Source organism: Micromesistius poutassou, assembly GCF_964030765.1.
Source record: "Micromesistius poutassou genome assembly, chromosome: 2".
Lineage (NCBI taxonomy): Eukaryota > Metazoa > Chordata > Actinopteri > Gadiformes > Gadidae > Micromesistius > Micromesistius poutassou.
The window spans coordinates 681,215-700,491 of NC_140272.1; the positions used below are offsets into that span (position 1 = coordinate 681,215).

Sequence of the window (19,277 nt, forward strand, 5' to 3'; positions counted from 1 at the left end):
TGTTAGTCTCAACAAACAAGGATTTCTTTATCTCATGTTTGCAATCGTACCTGCCAAGGAAACATCTGCTAAACGACCAAATAGAAATAGCAAACGACCAAAACTAAAAATGACGAGAATTATCCGTGGGAGGGGGATGGGGAAGTTGGGGAGGGGGTTGGAGGTGGAGGTGAAGGGTGGAGGAGGGGGATGGTTTCCCCGCTGATCCCTATGGAGTTGTGGGGGGGAAAAAGGACCAGGGTTCTGTCAGAGCGTCGCCAGCTGTGGCTGGTGTAGGAATGCCACAATCAGCCACTGGGTGATTGATTGGTCTTGTTTACCTTCTGAAAGATGGAGAACACGGTGATAATTCCACATTAGCATAACAGTGGCCGGTCACCTTTGTCTGCCGCTGCATCTTAGTGCTCACCGCGGGACTATCTCCCCCATAATCCTGTTAAGAAGCTCTGCGTCGCGGGCCATTGTCCCGGAGCGGGGCCCCATTGTGTGGGTGGGGGGGTCCCTGCCGCCCTCTGAGGAGTGCAGAGGGGACGGGGGCTGCGGTTCAACCCCGCGGTGGTGTCACGGAATACGAACCAGAGGCTGGAGAGTAGAGTAACACGATGCGCCTCGAAAGCAGACTTATACAACAATGCAACAATACCGTCCAACGCAGACGAAGAAGAAGACAAGCATCCCACCGCAAGAGTCCCATGCCTGGGCATGGTTCTCTGGTCTGGATACATGGTTCTCTGGTCTGGATACATGGTTCTCTGGTCTGGATGCATGGTTCTCTGGTCTGGATGCATGGTTCTCTGGTCTGGATACATGGTTCTCTGGTTTAGATACATGGTTCTCTGGTCTGGATACATGGTTCTCTGGTCTGGATGCATGGTTCTCTGGTCTGGATGCATGGTTCTCTGGTCTGGATGCATGGTTCTCTAGGGTTGATACATGGTTCTCTAGTGTTGATACATGGTTCTGTAGTCTGGATACATGGTTCTCTGGTTTAGATACATGGTTCTCTGGTCTGGATACATGGTTCTCTGGTATGAATACATGGTTCTCTGGTATGAATACATGGTTCTCTGGTCTGGATGCATGGTTCTCTGGTCTGGATACATGGTTCTCTGGTCTGGATACATGGTTCTCTGGTCTGGATACATGGTTCTCTGGTCTGGATGCATGGTTCTCTGGTCTGGATACATGGTTCTCTGGTCTGGATACATGTGTGACTCAAAGTGCATTAGAGGAGTTCTGCAGTTAATTTAACTGAAAGGGAAACACATGCTGACTGCTGCACCAATGAGAAGCTTTTCTCTCAAATCTGGTTTCCCTCCTTTTTAATGGCAAGGAGTGTGTCTGTGAAAGAGACTGTGTGTGTGTGTGAGAGAGTTTGAGTGTGTTAAATTGTGTGTGTGTGTGTGTGTGTGTGTGTATTTGTCTTTGTTTGAGTGTGTGTGTGTGTGTGTGTGGGGTAACCAACGAAAGAAGGGGTGTAGGGTTGGGCCTCAGAAGGAAAGGGGAGGGGAGGGGTGAGAGAGAGAGAGAATGAGAGAGAGACAGAGGCAGAGAGAGAGAGAGGGGGGGAGGTGGGGGGTTGCAGTATAAAAACTGCCAGAAACACAAGTGCTGCTTTATCCCACCCTGTCCCGCTCTGGGTAAGAGGAAACCTCACACTGGCCTAGCCCCCATTGGCTCTCTCTCTCTCTCTCTCTCTCTCTCTCTCTCTCTGTGTCTCTCACTCTCTCTCTTGCTCTCGCTCACTCTGCCTCAAACGCTCTCACCACACCGCTGGACGCGCACACACACACACACACCGACTGGAGAATGGCCCGCTCTTCGCTGAGGATGAATGAACTGAGACGCAACACGTCCGTCCTCACCCTGCTCCTCCTCGCCTCGGCTCTGAACGGTAGGAGACGCGCCCCGATGGGGGGGGGGGGGGGGGGGGGTCAGTCTGGGCAGGGAGAGCATGGTCCACAGCAGGGCAGGGGATGGGTGGGGGGAGAGGGGGAGAGGGGAACGGTGGGGGGGGGGGGCGGGGGTGCAGGCGTTGAAGCCATTTGTCTCCTTTTAACCCTACAACCTTTCTACTCGCTGGTCCAACACTAACTATTTGTCCCAGAGTGAAACTAAACACCTCACTTATTGCTGTGGGATGTTGTGGTTTTTTTTGAGAATGCGGTCAAAAAAGTTTTTTCTCTTTCAGTTCTGTCGGTTAACGGTTATTTTTGGGACGTATCCCGTCGAACAAAGGGGTCATTTCAGAGAGCGTGCTCTTTTTTTTTATTTTACAGCTTGCCCCAATTCCTGGGGACGTTTATGAGAATACTCCTTCTCATAAACTATAAAAGTCAGTGAATGCTGTTGTGCTTAATGGAAGGCATGCTTTTCATATCGTGCTATATTAAAAAGGAACCACATGCCTTCTCACAGGGCCGACGGGGAACACCCTCCATTGCTATGCTCAGTATTTCATTGATGTGAGGTTTGGGATGGTCTGTGAGTGTGAGAAATGGGATATGTACGACTGTACGTATATTTAGCAGACACGATTGCATGTACGTGTGTGTGTGTCTGGCTGGGAAAGTGGCGTAAATTCGATGTGCTTTGTGAGGTCAACCTGTTTGCGTGTGTGTGATAAACTTATATTTGTACCGGGGCACCCATGTTTAAACTATTTGGAGTCATATCACTTCCCAATGATTTATTAAATGATAAACAATCAACTTGGTTAACGTTTAACAGCAATAACAATGCATTCCTTTCTGCCAATTTCCAGGTAATAAAAATCCCTGTTAAAGCATCTTTTAAATCAAATCCAGTAAAAAGTTGAGCGGTGTGTCTCTCACAGGGAGCGGCCTAATCCAAAACTCCTGTGCAGTTCAGGGGGACATGTGGCTGATGACATCATATGAGCGATGCGATCCTTTGCTTTGTTAAGTCCTGAAAATGTCCAGTGTGTCCCCTATGTTTTGTATTACAGTATATTTTCTTTTATAGAATTCTGACTTTTGTGTTACTTCAGTTTTTAAAAGGGTACTTTATATTTTTTATCTAAACTTTATATTGTTTTACTTAATAATTAGGTTTAAAAAAACTAAAAACACAAAATAAATAAACTTTTCCCTTTCCAATATATGTGCAACATAACATGAAATAGGCAATTTAGAACATACTGTAATACACAGATACATCTCCAGACACAGTTCCTCTCAAGATCCACCTCTTAGTACAGACTCAACATGAACATGTATCTGAAGGTAGCTCTTTAGCAATAGTCAACACACAGCTATAGTGTAACACTCTGTTGCAATTAGCTCCAAGAGAATTCACACATCGATGTGAGCTAGCATGATGGCTTCCCTGGCTTCCCTTGAGGAGTGTGTGTGTGTGTGTGTGTGTGTGTGTGTGTGTGTGTGTGTGTGTGTGTGTGTGTGTGTGTGTGTGTGTGTGTGTGTGTGTGTGTGTGTGTGTGTGTGTGTGTGTGTGTGTGTGTGTGTGTGTGTGTGTGTGTGTTTGTGTGTGTGTGTGTGTGTGTGTGTGTTTACTTCTCGAAAAAAGTATCAAAACGTAACGGTTGTTCCCAGCGTTTACATGCTGGACCTGTTCTTGTTGCCGTGGTTTTTGGGTATTCTGTAGTTAGGGCAAAGAGCATCAGCAAACCTTAGCAGTAAGCACCAGCTCATCTGAACCTGTCATTACGGCAGCCATTGTTTTGCTTGTCTCCATTGAAGTGACAAATGCACCAGTAACTCACCAAAACAGTAAAATAACATCAAACAGTCCTCATATACGGAAAACATTGCAGAGATGATGCACGTTTAAGATATACATGCTGTACATACACAACATTGATCATTCCCTCAAAGGAGGGAGAGAGAGAGAGAGAGAGAGAGAGAGAGAGAGAGAGAGAGACACACACACACACACACACACAGAAAGAGAGAGCTACTCTTACATAACAGTATTATGTTTGGTCCATAGGCTCCTCATTCACTTAAGGATAGCCATTGTAGTCCTCTTTTCAGTAGAGGCAGACTGATAGTCTACGGTACTCCTACAAGATGACTGTTGACCTAAATGTATTATGTATGCCATGGAAGCGTTGTGTCTGCTTTGCTGTGACTTTCTCGGGTAATTTGGGTCGTAGAATACCGTACAATTTGCAAAACACACAAACATTTAATTGTCAAGTTAATTAGTAATCGTACATTTTTACGGCACCTCTTTAAAACCATGATTCCACAGTGCTGAACAGCAACTTTTAACTTTTTTTTTTTCTTCAGGGGGCAAAAACAAGTCAATGCTGGAACAAAGATAAACGGCTAAATAAAATACCCAAGTACACAATGGGTGTTGAACCACCGCATACACCCTCCGCTCCAACCCTCAAGTCCCACATCTTAGCGGCCTGTTAAAGGCTGAGGCTGCGGAGTTAGGGGCGGGGTTCCGGTACCCCTATAGGGGTATGACAGTAATTAGTCTGGCGGAGATTTGAAAGATACATTTCAGATTCCCCCCCCCCCCGGACTAAATCAACACGGAACGTCTCGGGCTATCCGTGGCCGGGATCAGAATCCATCTGCAACCAAATCCCCTGACAGCGCCCTCGCCGTGGACTCAATCCAGACGCTCGCTCGCATGGGGAGGAGGGTGGGGTCGGGCTGGGGAGGGGCGGAGGTATAATGTGCGCACAATTGAAAACAGATGCCGTGTTTCCCCGATTGAGTATCCGGGGAAGCATGGACTGTGAAAGGTGAGCGGTTACATCGCTCGGTCGGCGCGGTTGCATATAGTGTTTGGGCGGGGAGAGACGGAGTTGAAGTGCAACCCTGTGTTGCGTCGCTTTCGATTTGCAGAAGTATAGAGTTTTCTCGAACAAAAGCTTGGTGGTGTGTGTGTGTGTAGGTGTGTGGAGGCGGCTGAGGGGTTTGGTTCAAGATAGCGGGGTCACCAGTCTGCTGTTTCAAAGACTCTAGAGTTGCAGAGCATGTTTAACCTCAGGGGAGCCGTTCTCCAATGTCACATTCCTCAATCCCTCCACCAATCACCCAGAACCGCGATTACATCCCCAGTGCTCAAAGACAGCTTTTCTGTCACTAAACATTACTAAACCACAAGCAAGGCCGTGCGTTTTAGAATACTACACAAGGACTGTGTGCACCTCAAACACAAACTGGTTACATAACAGTCTGGATTGAAGTCTTGATTGCGTTATTCTGGCGAAGTTTGACTCACTGAACGGATGAAATATAATAGGCTTGTTGTTTGTTCTGTGTTCTTTATGGTATAAAACTAAGCCGTAAATATTCCTGTAAATATTCAGAAACTTCAGACACTGTCTGATTACGTAGTTAAAGTTAAAACACATGTGCACTTGACTTTACTCAACCCTGCTTATTCAGAAATAAACTCTGCCTTATAGCTAACAGGAAGCGAGCTGTGGTTAGCACAGGTCTCCGGCATTACATCCGAAAAGGCTTAAGGCTGCACATGCCCTGCTGGCCCGGCTACGTTTGGCACACACTATCCCATGTGGTGACCGGGATACCGTGTGAGTAATGGTTGTTTTTGCACTGAGGTTCCCTGTATTAAAACCGCCAACCAGTTACATCATCTCACTGTGGCCCATGCTGCCACACCACATGCTTGTACCAGTTCAGAAGAACACAATCCCAGAAGGTCTCTAGCCGTAAGCCCCTAAGTTAAGTTTATAGAAACCAACAACGTTTAACTCTCGCGTCATCAACCTCATGGGTCCTTGAGCATTAGCCAAAAGCTAACCTAGGAACTTCCTTGAAGCAAAATGTTCCAGAAGAACGGCTTTTCCGTCTCGGTACTGGCCACGCCGGTTTTGGTTCGGCTCTTGGTGCAAGAAGGTGTGAGAAGGTGTGAACCTGGGTTTGCGTGGCAGAGAACCAGAACCGATACCTCAGCTCAGTGGATCCCTGGGATTATACTAGCAAGACTGGACGAGAGCCTGGGAAGGAGGAGGAGGTGGGAGGTGGGGAGCTGGTCAAGGCCTGGGTGGGGGTGGGTGGGTGGGTGTAGTTCCTGCCATCTTGTTCATTTCCAAAAGTCTTTCACATTCCTTCATCCCAAGGTCCCAGGAGATGCTGAGGGTGGGGGCGGAGGAGGTTTGTGGAGTGGGAGTCTATCCAGACCACAGCCGTCACTCAAAGACGATCTGCGGGGAAAAGCTAAGGAGGGAGTCAGGGAAGTGGTGGGGGAGGGGAAGGTGGTGGTGGTGGGGGGGGAAGGTGGTGGTGGGGGAGGGGAAGGTGGTGGTGGGGGAGTCCCTCCGAGTTCTAGCTGAGCCACATCTGGAGTCGGGCCTCTTTTAAGAAGGCTGGGAGCTTCATGGTCGAAGGACAGTGATAACTAGCGATACATCAGTCACTGGAGCAGCATAGCACAGGGAGCAGCTGAATGGCTGACCCAGTGTGTGTGTGTGTGTGTGAGCAGGAGGTTATGTAGAAGTCAAGGGGTGCATGATGTATATATTGGCTGAAAGGCAGAGTAAATCATCAGGGAATTAGCTGTGGCCGGGGTCCCCGTGGAGCACGGGGGAGGGGAGGTCAGGGGACGTTAAAAGAGAGGTGGTGGGGATGGGTGTGGGGGAGGTCACGCTGACAGGAAGTGTGCTGATGGGGGACTGACCCCCCCCCCCCCCCCCAACTGTATCCATTACGGGTTCAAACCCCGCAGCGGGGCAGAGACAATAAAACCAAAAAACACACCACTCCCCAAAAGCAAAGAGCGCCAGAGTTGGAAGAGTGTGGTCGCACTCTCTCGTTGTTATTCTACCGCTGTTGACTCTCCGCGGCGCAGGGGGAAAGCTGACCCCGCGGTGGTAATGGAGGCTTGTCGCGTAGCCACTTCTCTTTAAAGCTATTGTTTGCCTGGTATTTCTCTCTCGGAGGTGTCACCGCCGCCTCGGCCCTCAGGAGAAAACAAAGCAATAAAAGTCTGAGAGAGAGAGAGACAGAGAGAGAGTGTGTTGTTACTGTAAATATGATTCATTATTGTAAGCATGCTTGGTCGGACCCAGTGGTTTTCCTGAGGTTTCGTTCACATGGATCCTCCGGTCCCCGGTTGCTTTTTGTTTGTGTAAAATGTGATTCACGATTGGTGAATATTCACGGCGCACAGGTTTTACAATGTGTGCTGGAGCCGGGACATTTACTTACTTCTATCGCCTATAAAACGTGAGTATTCTTTATGGTTATGTTGATGTTATTTTTCAACACTCATCGTTCTGATCCCCAAATGCTTCTCTGAGCTCCTGAGAGGAAAATAACTCTGATATACACGTCCAGCAGCTTATGCTAATGCTGCTGAGACAGATAATAAATCCCTCGGTACAGCGGGCCGGCAATGTGGGTTTGTGTTGGTCGACGTTCACAGGTGTCAAGTTATTGAACGGCATAAGCCGTGCCTCACCGAGCGAGTCTTTGCGGAGTAACATCAGCAAAAGTGTCCTCGCAATTCCTCCACATCAAATGTGTGTAACACATGATGATTTACGTCATCGCCTCCTCCCTGCCAACGGCCCATTCTGACCCCATCCTGTCTTTTGGTGTAAACACGACGAGACCACCCAGAGAAAGATGAAGAACCACAGCTGTAGGCATCGAGGAGGGGTCACGGGTCACAGCTCTGCAGACAGACAGGAGACATGGTTACAAAGCGCTTCAACTGTCGCCGGCTCCGGCCAACATCCTTGTTAGCAAACCGTGAAGAAGAAGGGGGAGAACAGGTTCAAGTTGCCGTAGATCACGAGCACTGTTTAGTCTTTCATCTTATTACAGTGAATCTGCAAAAGAGCGCTGATAGTCCTTGACTTATGACAGGACAGACTTTTGGTTGAATGATAAGGGGTTCCAAAGCTTTTTTTTTTTATAAATGTTGTTATCTAAAGACACTATCTTAGACAACTAAAAAAACGGAAAAACCCTTAAAATGTTGAATGAAGGATGTTTAGTGGAGGAACTCACTTTGCAGTTATTCAGTAAAGAATACTGAATAATGATCTAGAACGTGGTGGTATATGTTGGCCCACGGATCACTGGCACATTCTGGCCCACAGAAGCTCAAACTTAACATGCACCCCTGACTGAGGTGCATGTTAATGGCTATTCCAAGAGGAAATTGAATTAGCGTGGTGTGAAAGGGGGGGGGGGGGGGTCAACAGACAGTTGCTAACCCTGCTGAGCAAATACCAGACGTGAGCCACCTGCTGGCGTCGTCATGCCCGCGCTGTTTGTCCAGTGCTGCACCCACCTGTTGGTCACACCTATTTGAACAGAGGTCGTTGGTCGACATGTGGCCCGATGCCATGACTGGAGGGGTGTGTGTGTGTGTGTGTGTGTGTGTCTGTGTGTGTGTGTGTGTGTGTGTGTGTGTGTGTGTGTGTGTCTACTTAGCGTGTGAAGACCACAAGCCTGGGAGAGGAGGGGAGGCGGGGGGGGGGGGGGGCAGTGTTGTATCGTTTGGAGAGGAAGCTTTGGAGGTATTTCTAGTTTGTAATGAGCCTCAACCCTCTCTCCACCCTCCAGCCAAAAACAACTAAAATAAACTTGGATGTCTACATTGTCCACTACTTTGATCGGCCTCTCATGGGATACCTTAATAATGATAGTAGCTGTCAAGCAGTAACCAATGAATCCATCAGAAAAGTAAAGTTGAATAAAATACACACACTAACGTTGAAAACTTAAAATAATGAGAACAGGCAAATGCATAACAAATACAACCGACAATGCAACGCCGTTTTCGGCGGTTAACAAAGAGGTGTGTTGTGGAGTCTGGGACGCAGTTATCCAACACTGACCGTGGGACAAAGCCCAGTGCTTCTCTCACAACAGCATAAAGGCTCCTTAGTAGACCCACCTAGTGATCACCATCCATCTGGCCGAGCTGGGGAGGGACATGAGCGGTAAACCGAGATTGGTAATGAGATCCACACCGTTACGCAGTTCAAGGAATGGCTAGGGGGGGTGAGCTCGTGTTTTGTGAGAGGAGAGATATAGAATATCTGAGTGAGTGTGTGTGTGTGTGTAGACATTCTGTGTGTATGTGTGTGTGGGGGTTTGTGCTTGTGTAAGTGTGTGCATGTGTGTGTTTCAGAGAGAGATTGTGTGTCTGAAGGGACAAACGAGGCGAGAAAACGAAAAAAAAAAACGTTCACTGTATAAAACGTGGCTCAGGTTCACTGCAATTAACTGTAGAAAAGACAAGTCCCACGTCCATTTGCTCTAGTGAACTTTGCGCTTATCGTCTTTTAATCATTTCTGCTATAATAATTTTCAATCAAACCCAAGAGATTCCAAGCAGGTATACTCAGACTTAGCCTATCCACCTAGAAGCCTATCCATAAAATATGTAAAATGGCTTCCTTTGGGGGTTATTGGAGTGGCTGACTGGATTCCAATGAATCTCTCATCGCTACCGCTATATAATATACTAATGAGTATTACATCACGCTTTGCCTTTTGGAAAAAGCGACGCGCTCACTGTAACGTGCTGATGATCTTGCCCTTCCAGGTGGTTGGGCCATTCATTAGGTGAGGTGGAAACTTCACATCATCTCAGCACTTATTAATGACGTTAATGTCATTATGTTACAGAACTGAACAACACGTGGATTGGTCTGATGGTTCATTCATTTTATTTATTAACTTAGAAGATGATGCATCCTCACATATCAAAGAGAAATCTCTTAAGCCCTCTCTGACTACAGAGTTCCGTTAGTCTCTCTCTCTCTCATTCTCTCTCTCTCTCTCTCTCTCTCTCTCTCTCTCTCTCTCTCTCTCTCTCTCTCGTTCTCTCTCTCTCTCTCTCTCTCTCGTTCTCTCTCTCTCTCTCTCTCTCTCGTTCTCTCTCTCTCTCTCTCTCTCTCTCTCTCTCTCTCTCTCTCTCTCGTTCTCTCTCTCTCTCTCTCTCTCTCTCGTTCTCTCTCTCTCTCTCGTTCTCTCTCTCTCTCTCTCGTTCTCTCTCTCTCGTTCTCTCTCTCTCTCGTTCTCTCTCTCTCTCTCTCTCTCTCTCTCTCGTCTCTCTCTCTCTCTCTCTCTCTCTCTCTCTCTCTCTCTCTCTCTCTCTCTCTGAGCCCATGTATAACAAGAGACAGCAGACCACATATGAATAAATTCATGCATTCCCGCACTCAGAGATGCTCTGACGGTGCAGCGTTCAGGAAGCCAGACCACCTCGCTCATAAGCTGCCCCCCATTTTATGCAATTTATTCAATACCCACCATTTTACAGGGTTAAAGCGTTTCTTTTATTGCGCTTACGGAGACGTAGGAGGTATGTGGTGATTGCCTTTAATAGCCTCTCACTAATGCCCGTAATAAGGCTTCAAGCGTCATCAATCATAGTAATGAGGCTACTATTCCTAGTTACAGGTCAGCTAAAGTCTCAGTCCACACAGTTCTCTATTTTTTTTGCAAGAAATAGCTTTTAACAGTAGGGTGGTGTCACCTGAAGTTCAAGTATAGCATTGCTGCTATTCCTTAAAGTTAGGAATAAAATAAGATAACACTTTATTGATCCCAGAGGGGAAATTCGTGATGAATTAGAAAGTATGGAAGGAATTCCATTGATTGCACTAAAATGCGTTTGGCTTTGCTTTTCTTTAGCAGAAATCTGTTGCATGGATAATCTTGCAATCTTGATCTCCGTCTCCCAGTAGGAAAGCAATAGAGAACACACTTTAAGCTACAGCAGGTGTTAGGGGTCCGGGACTAACCGTTTATTAGTTCTGGAACATTATTAGGTTATTAATTACACCCAATTCCTCCCTTATTGGTTTAAAACCCTGCCCTGGGAGGTGTGGTGTGTGCGTGCGTGTGTGAGTGCGTGCGTGTGTGTGGTTGTGCTTGCGTACATGCCTGCGCACGTGTGTGGCGGGCTGCATCACACCACTCCAAACATCCCTTACTGGAGCCCATCCACGGCGGATTGCTCCCACAGGGCCGACTAAAAACAGAGAGTCGGGGGTGTGGTCTCCTTATCGGCCCCCAAGATCGGCGGGCCCCCACACAAGTTTGTTTGCACACATGAAGCCAGTTGGCACCGGTTCCTAAATTGTGATGATAACAAATCTGGGAGGTATTACAAGCCCCACTGAAAAAAACACTGGCAGTCTGTATCTCAAAACACCATCAGGTCCAAGAGATATTCTTCTATATGACAGAGTGAATGAATTGAAGTTGAAGGCAGCAGTGACTCTTGACTTCTTATTTGTTCTCACAACATCGTGAGAGCACAGGCCACCGTGCTTGCCACCATGTCTACGTTCACCCTCCTAATGTAACGTCATCCTTCTTCTTCTGCAGCCGGCGTCTCAGCGCAGGATGAGGCAGAGGTGGCGGCGACCGCAGCCTCCCAAGGGTCTGAGTTCGTACGAGGCGACATGATCCCAGAGGAGGAGACACAGGAACCCGGTGAGGCCGCAGAAGCAACTTAAAGGACCCCCATGACACCACCAGCCGGGATGTGTCATTGGCCATTTCAAATTTATGTCTGTCGTGCCATCAGGCATGGGGCGTGTCCACCCAGGTGTGTGATGGATAGATCAGCCTACTGCCCGCTGGGTAGGCTGCTACAACACACCTGGTGGTAACATAGCCCCCCTTTCATATTTGACTACACCACAAGAATGATGAACAATGCCTCAATGATTGCAAATACAGAAAGACGTGAAAATGTGCTTTTAAGGAAAATGAAACATAGGATTCTGAATTTGGTTCATTTGATGAAGTTCCTATACGTGTCTGATTCTTCCCTCAGAGACGGATGAGGGACAGGTGATGGTGCTTCCTACTCTAGGGACCATTGACCCCAGCACGGCCGCCCCGACCCAGAAGGAGGGTTCCTCTGGCAGCAACGACACCGAGGGCACCACCGTGGAGCCTGACGCCCAGGCCCAGGCCGTCACCGAGGGCCCGGGGTCCGTGGAGACTCAGACCCAGGGGCCGCAGCCCTCCAGAGGAGATGGACCTGACAAACCTCCCCAGGTCAGTTAAGGCCGATGGCTTCACAGGGTTATCTGAACGGAGACCTCCAGCAGGGAACAGTTCTCCCCACAATCTTGAGAAGTGGAGACCGCTTTAAATTGTACTTTTTTAAACGTTTTTGTATTTTTTTAATACATTTTTTATGAATTGTATGTACTGGTATGATTTAACCACTTTTTGGGGTGTGTTTATTTGTTATTTGTGGGTTGTGTTCTATTTTCTTTTTATTCTGGGAGATTATTTCTCCAATTCTTAAATATTACAGTTTAAATGGCATTTGTTCTAAGAAGAATGTAGTTTCACAGAATAATGAAAGGGTAAAATAAGTTTAAAGATTCATGCCAGGAAAACACTTGACCAATTCAGCCTTCAGGCTGAGATCACTGGTAAACATATATTCTTCTGAGTCACAAGAGTAAATCCTTGTTTACATGAAACCAAACATAACAGATTTCCACTTATTCTGCTACGGAAAGACTAGAATACATCTCAGGGTCAAAATGACGGCAGAATTCAACGGCACACTAGACCCTAAACCAAGACCATATGCTAGATACATTTCCCACACTTATGCTCAACTATTTCTGTACAAACAAGAGGATTCTAGCCACTACGATAGGACAGACCTTTTGGAACCGCAGTCATTCATTGGTTCAACTCGTGGTTGTTTGTGTTTTCTCACCAGTTTGATGTCATGTGCGTGTCCAAAGAAGCCGTGGAATACAAGGATGCAGTGAGCTTGAAACTCAAGACCTCTTCCAGCTGTGTAAGTTTAAAAAAGTTACTTTTTATATTTGCTATTTATTCATGAAGCAGATTTGATTGCATCAATTTCATTTTAGCAGCTTTAATCCCAAGTGATTTACAGTAAACTCAGATTTATGGAGCATTAGCATTATGAGCCTGTGGGGTTAAGGATGCCTACTGCCGAAAGACGTGTACATATCTGCATGCACATTGATGAGTCTAGTCTCCCTCTCTCTGTTTCCAACTCCGTCCATCTCTAACACACCGGTCACACACACACAGTACACCAAAGCACAATCACTCAGCGCACACGCAAAGGTAAACACAGCACCGACATCCGTCAAACAAACCACATCAACCCAAACCAACAAATGTGTCGCACCAGCCACCAAAACAAACGCTGCGCTGTATTTTTCCCCCAAAAACCAGCGGCCATGTTGGAAGTGTGGAAAGTAGCCTGAGCTGGGGGTTAGCAGGGCGCTACGTGTCAGACTTGCTTATTATCATTCTGCGAACAGGAAACGTCAGCGCGGCGCAAAGCAAAACATTCTCTCTGTGCAACATTCCACCACGGCGTTTACCTTTAACTGTCGTCGGAGCTGCTGCTCGGCAGGAAATTCCTCCCCATCATGAGCGCTAAATCGTTTAAACTGTGATGCCCATCAAACAAAGACAGCACTGAACGTCACCCCCTAGAGCCACGGGAGTGACCCCTGGGTGGGAGTGACCCCTGGGTGGGAGTGAGCAGGGGAGGGGGGGAGTGGCGAGGGGAGCTAAAGCAATTTGTAGCATGTGCTTTTGAATTTCTGCCACGTTTAGTTCTGGAGTGAAGTTTCATTGGCATGTGTGACATATGAATGTTTGTGTGTGTGTTTATAAATATGTGTGTGTGTGTGTGTGTGTGTGTGTGTGTGTGTGTGTGTGTGTGTGTGTGTGTGTGTGTGTGTGTGTGTGTGCGTGTGTGTGTTTTAACATGCATGCTTGTGTGCGTGCACCCGTGTAGTTGTGTAGGGGTAGAACCTAGACTATTCAGTCACGGTAATGGCCAGAGAAATAAACATGGATCCTCAGCCTGTAGATGTTAAGCGATGCAGCTGTCTGTCTTTCTGCTGACTAACTGGGCAGGATAGTTGAGGAGAGATATGGGGGAGGGAAGCAAGGGAGTAAGTAGGGAGAGAGGGGCATCTGCGCTTCTTCACAGTCAAACAAATATATCCAAGACTAATGGAGTTGTAAGCTAAGTAAGGCCGTTAACGTCTCATGTCTGCTTAATGTCTAGCTCATGTCTTGCTAGTCTCGCAACTATCTAACTAATGCATAGCTGCTGTCAAGCTAATTTCTAGCTACTGTCAGGCAAGTAGGCCTATCTAGCTAATTTCTAGCATACTTCAAGCTAATGTTTAGCTTATTTCTAGCTGCTGTCTCACTCAATCTAGCCATTTTCCATCACGTCAAGTGTGTGCGGGTGGGAATGATCACCCGCTTTCTTGCGCTCCTCTGTTGGTTGCGCGGTGTTATGGAGTGAAGAACGAAAGAGCGCCCTTATTCCTCCCGCAGCCTGCTACCCTAAAGCGCCTCCTAGGGGGCAGAAGTTGGTACTGCTACGAGAAGGTTCCCGTTTAAGAACATAAATACAGACTCAATCGTTCATAAACCGTTTCAGTTCTTGGTCTTAACAAACCATTAGGGAAAACTACATACAATTGTTATATGTAGTTAATCACCCTGCTACTATTCTGGACATAGGTGTGTTTCCATGTTTTAATGCCTGTTTCTCCCCCCCCCCCCCCCCCACAGGAGGACAGCAGGACTAAGATAGCCAGTGTGCTTCAGCAGCTCTGTGGGGAGGACTGCAAGCTGGACCTGTTCCAGGAGCAGGGCTCGACCCAGGTGCTGGTGTCCGGACAATATGTGGAAGGTCAGTCAGACTGTTTCCTAATAGCCAGACAATTGATTTTGTTTGTATATTATTTGGAGCGGTTTCCTGAGTAAGTTAATGAGGAGCATGCAGGGGTTGAGCAACATGCTTAAGATCTTAAGACATGCTTTAACATCCATGTTGAACCAAGAACCCTTCAGCAGGGAGTTAGGATCTCTTTAGCCACTACTACTCTATTCTGCCCCCGGTCTCAGATCTTGGGTTGAAATCCCACTTTAGATGTGTGTTTTTTTTTTTTATATCTATGAAGGTGTTTATGCTTTAAAGCTTTCAACTTTATTTTCTAAAAACAAAACAAAACCAAAAAACATACGTGAGTTTTAAGTCACTTATTTTTAACTTAACCACCGTTTAATCACCGCCAGCTCAGCGCCAGGAACGGGGCAGCCTTGGGTTGGAGTGTTTGTGGTTTGAGATGCTTGTAGATTGTGCTCACTCTGTTATGTGCTGTTATCTCTGTTTAAAATAAATCATTTATTTGTTTGCTTTCAGCCGACGCAGTGGCCATGGCTGATAAGTTCAACAACGACAACATCAAAGATAAGGTATACCAAAAAAATTGTTTGTACACAATAACACAGAGAATTCATCATAGACAAACAGTTCATGGACGTGGCTGTGTAATTATTGTTTGTGCGTGTGTGTGTGTGTGTGTGTGTGTGTGTGTATGTGTGTGTGTGTGTGTGTGTGTGTGTGTGTTCTGGTAAAGTAATTATAACAATGTAAACAAGTGCATCCAATTATTACATATTTCAAACGTCACATACACCCAATTATACATAGTTTAGACTTCCACTGTAATTTGTTAAATGTCTTGAACTTGGTTGAGGTCCATATTATCCAAAACACAATTCCAGAGGATTCCCAGAACACTGGCGCAGGCATTTTACAGCCTTTTTGTTGCCCATGGTACACAGTGTTCCCAGTGTACCCACCAATGTACATTCAAAGAATTCATTGGTCAGACGGTGTAAATTGGGTGTACAATTGAGCTTGCGGCTTGCAGTATTTGAAGTCAAAGGCTATAATTCTCATGCATTCCGTTAAATCAAACGTTCAGGCCTGACAACACTACAAACAACAAACTTTTTTCTCATGTTCCAAGTGTGAAACGTTAGATCACCTCTAAGATATTACGAAGTCTGCGACTCTTTGACACTTTAAGTACTTTTACCTAAGTAGAAAGTCTTTCCCTGCATTGTTCTGATGCACCACATGTACTGTCGGCCGTACTGTGTGTGTGTTTGTCATAACGTCTACAGCCCTTTTGTCCACTGTGTGTTCCTCTGAGCAGATCGATGTGGAGGAGGCGTCTCCCCGCGTGGTGAAGGGCTCTAAGATGGTTCTGGTGTCACTGCTGATCAGTGGGCTGCTGCTGGCTGCCCTGTTGGTCGCTGGCTACTACTTCAAAACACACCGCAAGAGCTCCAAGGGAGTCCGACTGGTGAGCAGGCCTACTCCTTAGATGGAGTCCCTTCATGTATTTGCTTACTCTCACCCGTAATTGTAATCTATAAGTAATCGGTTTCTCAAGCCTGTAATTGTCTTCTGTAAACGTAATCGGTTACTCAAGACTGTAATGGTCAACTGTAAATGTAATTGGTTACTTTAACCCGTAAATGTAATCCATGAATGTCATCTGTGTCTCTAGCTAGCCTGTAAAGGTATTCATTCAATGAATATAATTGGTTACTGTTACCTCTGAATATAATCTATACATGTATTGGTTACTCTAACCTTAATGTTATCGTTCACTCTTACATAAATGTTATCTGTAAATGTCATTAGCCAGGTGCAGACAGAATCCGATTCTGTCTGAAAGTTCATCATTCATGACAAAGAAACTATTGACTTGAAGATGCTTGGCTGAATACTGCAGCCTACCCTTCCCAAGTAAAATAGTTGTCTCGCTGAACAAAGGAAACAATCCGTGCCAAGATGAGAAACCAGTCTAGCGAAGAGATTATAAACATGCATAGCACTCTTGTTAAAATGAAACATCACAGACGGCAGATAGTAACACTCTGCGTCATCCAACCGTCAGACTCTGGCCCAAGGCCTGCGCTTGAAAAACACGTTCCCCCCAATTCAAAACCCTTCGTTCAGGGTCCTCTCTACTGGTCCCAGTAAACACCCGCTGCCCACGGCGCCAAGATCTCCAGATGGCTTTGATTTCTTTTCTCCTTTTTCATTATTTTTTTTTTTGTACCTTTTACAAAATCTCATGACATCATCGGCTGAAAAGGTTTTCATATGGGGGGCCCGCCCATGAGAGCGATCTGGCCTCGTTCTCAGTGTGTTGTTGTGTGAGAACGGCTCCCTCCCTCTCCCTCACTGTAAGCGGCGTTGAACGCAGCTTCGGTGTCCATGTCTCTCTCTATGTTTGTCAGTTCTTCATTGCTGGCACTCCCTGATAGAGAGCAGTATTTAGCAGGACAGGAAGTGCCCTGTGTGGGGAGATGATTACTGTGAAACAATCGCTGGCCCCACACCCCTTGGGCTTTGAGGCCGTAATCCTACGCCTAATTAAAATCATATATATTTTTTTTTTGGGTTTGGTTTGTTTTGTTGGATCTTCGGGCAACGCCTCACAAAGAGAACATTGCTAATAGCGTGACTGTACTCCACCCCAATTAGTTTTTACCAGTCCGTTTCCGAAAGAACACAAAACATATTTTAGATCCAGCGCCTTCGAAATAAGTAGGTGGTATAAAATGGACAAGCATTTCATAAAGTTCCTATGAGGAGATTGTAAAACAATCCCATTTATATTCCCATTTAGGATGGGATTCATGCCGGTAGCAGTTTTAATGGCACTTGAGTTATCTTCTATTTGAATAAAATGTTCTCGAGAGCAGAGTAATTACATATTTAATGTTTATTTTAATGTTTATGTATTGATACATATATTGTTGATGCATTTATTCATACGGCTAAATCTCATGGCGGCTATGAGCACCTCCTTCCCATGTGAGTAAAGGGGTTTTGTACGCACGTGTTAACCCTGCCTTGCTCGTCCCGTGTCCCCCAGGCCGAGTCGTTCCAGGTGGACGAGGAGAACCAGGCCAACACGCTGGTGTCAGTGGCCCCGCTGCCCCAGGACCCCCTCCTGGAGAAGCCCCCCACCACCAACGGCGCAGAGCCCCCCCCGGAGAACAGCCCCGCCCCCGCCACCAATGGCCACGCCCCCAACCAAACCCCCGTCGCCGACACCGAGATGTGAACGGAAGTCTGTCCCCGCGGCCCCACCCACCCCACGACCCCGCCCCCACCCCGTCCCACCTCCTCCTCCCTTCGTTTGAACTGCTTCACGTCCCCCCCTCCATCACCCATCACCCACCCCCCCCCCCATCACCCATCACCCACCCCCCCCCCCCCACGACCACCTCCACCCTCCTGTCCTCACACTGTCTCTGATACGTTCTCACGTGAATCACCTCCGCCCTCTCCCCTCAGCACCACCCGCCAAACGGCACCCGTTGGGCCGTGACCATGGCGACGACGACGATGACGAAGCTGGTAACCATGACGACGTATGCTGCCTTGTAATGTGAACTTGTGTCTTGGATCGCTGGCCTGGTGGGGCTTGGGTGGCGATGATGATGATGATGAAGATGATGAAGATGAAGAGGAAGAGGAAGAAGAGGGTTTTAGACACGGGGCGTGGAGGGAACAGCTTCCCCACACAGCCCACCTTCAAGGCCGTCTAGAAGACATACAGTCAATACCAAGAGGGACAGAGTTTGTGAATGTCCTGTCCCAAAGAGACACAGACATTGCTATGGAACCAAATGGTACCAGGTAAAAGGTGAAGAGACTGCTGGTTTGGGGTTCAAATGGCAGACTCTCACCGCCCTGCTTGATTGATTTCTGTTTGTATTTGTTTGATTAATGGTGCTTTTCTATCTTACTCGCCCAAAGTTTTGAATGGATCTCATGGAAGATCAGACCAACTCCAATACAGGCAATACCGGCCAACATGCGAAAATGCCTTGCCAAAGAAACATTTACTAATTGATCATTGAGTTTCAATTCTGCGCTAGTATCCCGTTTGTTTACCATTCCACCTAAAAGTACCCATACAACAAATATTTCCAAAGCAGCTAGCGTGCTTTGGGTCTCACAGGGAACGGATATAATGCCAACAAGTTGCCAACAAGCTGTTTTATCATCAGCACCAATGAAGTAGCCTTCCAGCAGAAACCAGAAACCAAAGGACCACATTTCTATTGGTCAGTGCCTGTGCATTTTGATTGGTTTACAGATTAGTGTAGGTGTTATGTTTCAAGGTAGTGTAAGCACATTTCCATCATGTTATTTCATTGTACAGTTTTCTTGCAACTGATATTTTTTATACTGACTCTTACCACTGTGTCTTGGGGGATGTTTTTAAAATCAATACAGAAATGATAACAGTCATTTTAGTTTTTCAGGTCAAATTTATTTCATTTCTCTTGTTGATGCACTGCTGTGAAACGAGGCCTACAGTACAGAAAAGGTTCAACATTCCTAGGACAACCTTTTTTTTCTACTCAATAAAGAATATTTTGATCAATATCAACCATGTATGTTAGATTCTGCTCCAG

The 19,277-nt window shown here is 46.7% G+C and overlaps 1 protein-coding gene across 1 annotated transcript; it reads left to right on the forward strand.

Annotated features, from left to right (window-relative positions):
• Window positions 1-1,776: 1,776 nt before the first annotated feature.
• On the forward strand, window positions 1,777-17,914 carry LOC311338783 (uncharacterized protein; the record flags this gene model as incomplete). The annotated part of the gene is made up of 8 exons (XM_084464107.1): window positions 1,777-1,894; window positions 11,325-11,432; window positions 11,779-12,005; window positions 12,691-12,771; window positions 14,550-14,670; window positions 15,184-15,236; window positions 15,986-16,135; window positions 17,723-17,914. The coding sequence occupies exons 1-8, from the start codon at window positions 1,810-1,812 to the stop codon at window positions 17,912-17,914; spliced, it is 1,017 nt and encodes a 338-aa protein (XP_084320233.1). The 5' UTR covers window positions 1,777-1,809.
• Between the last annotated feature and the right edge of the window lie 1,363 nt (window positions 17,915-19,277).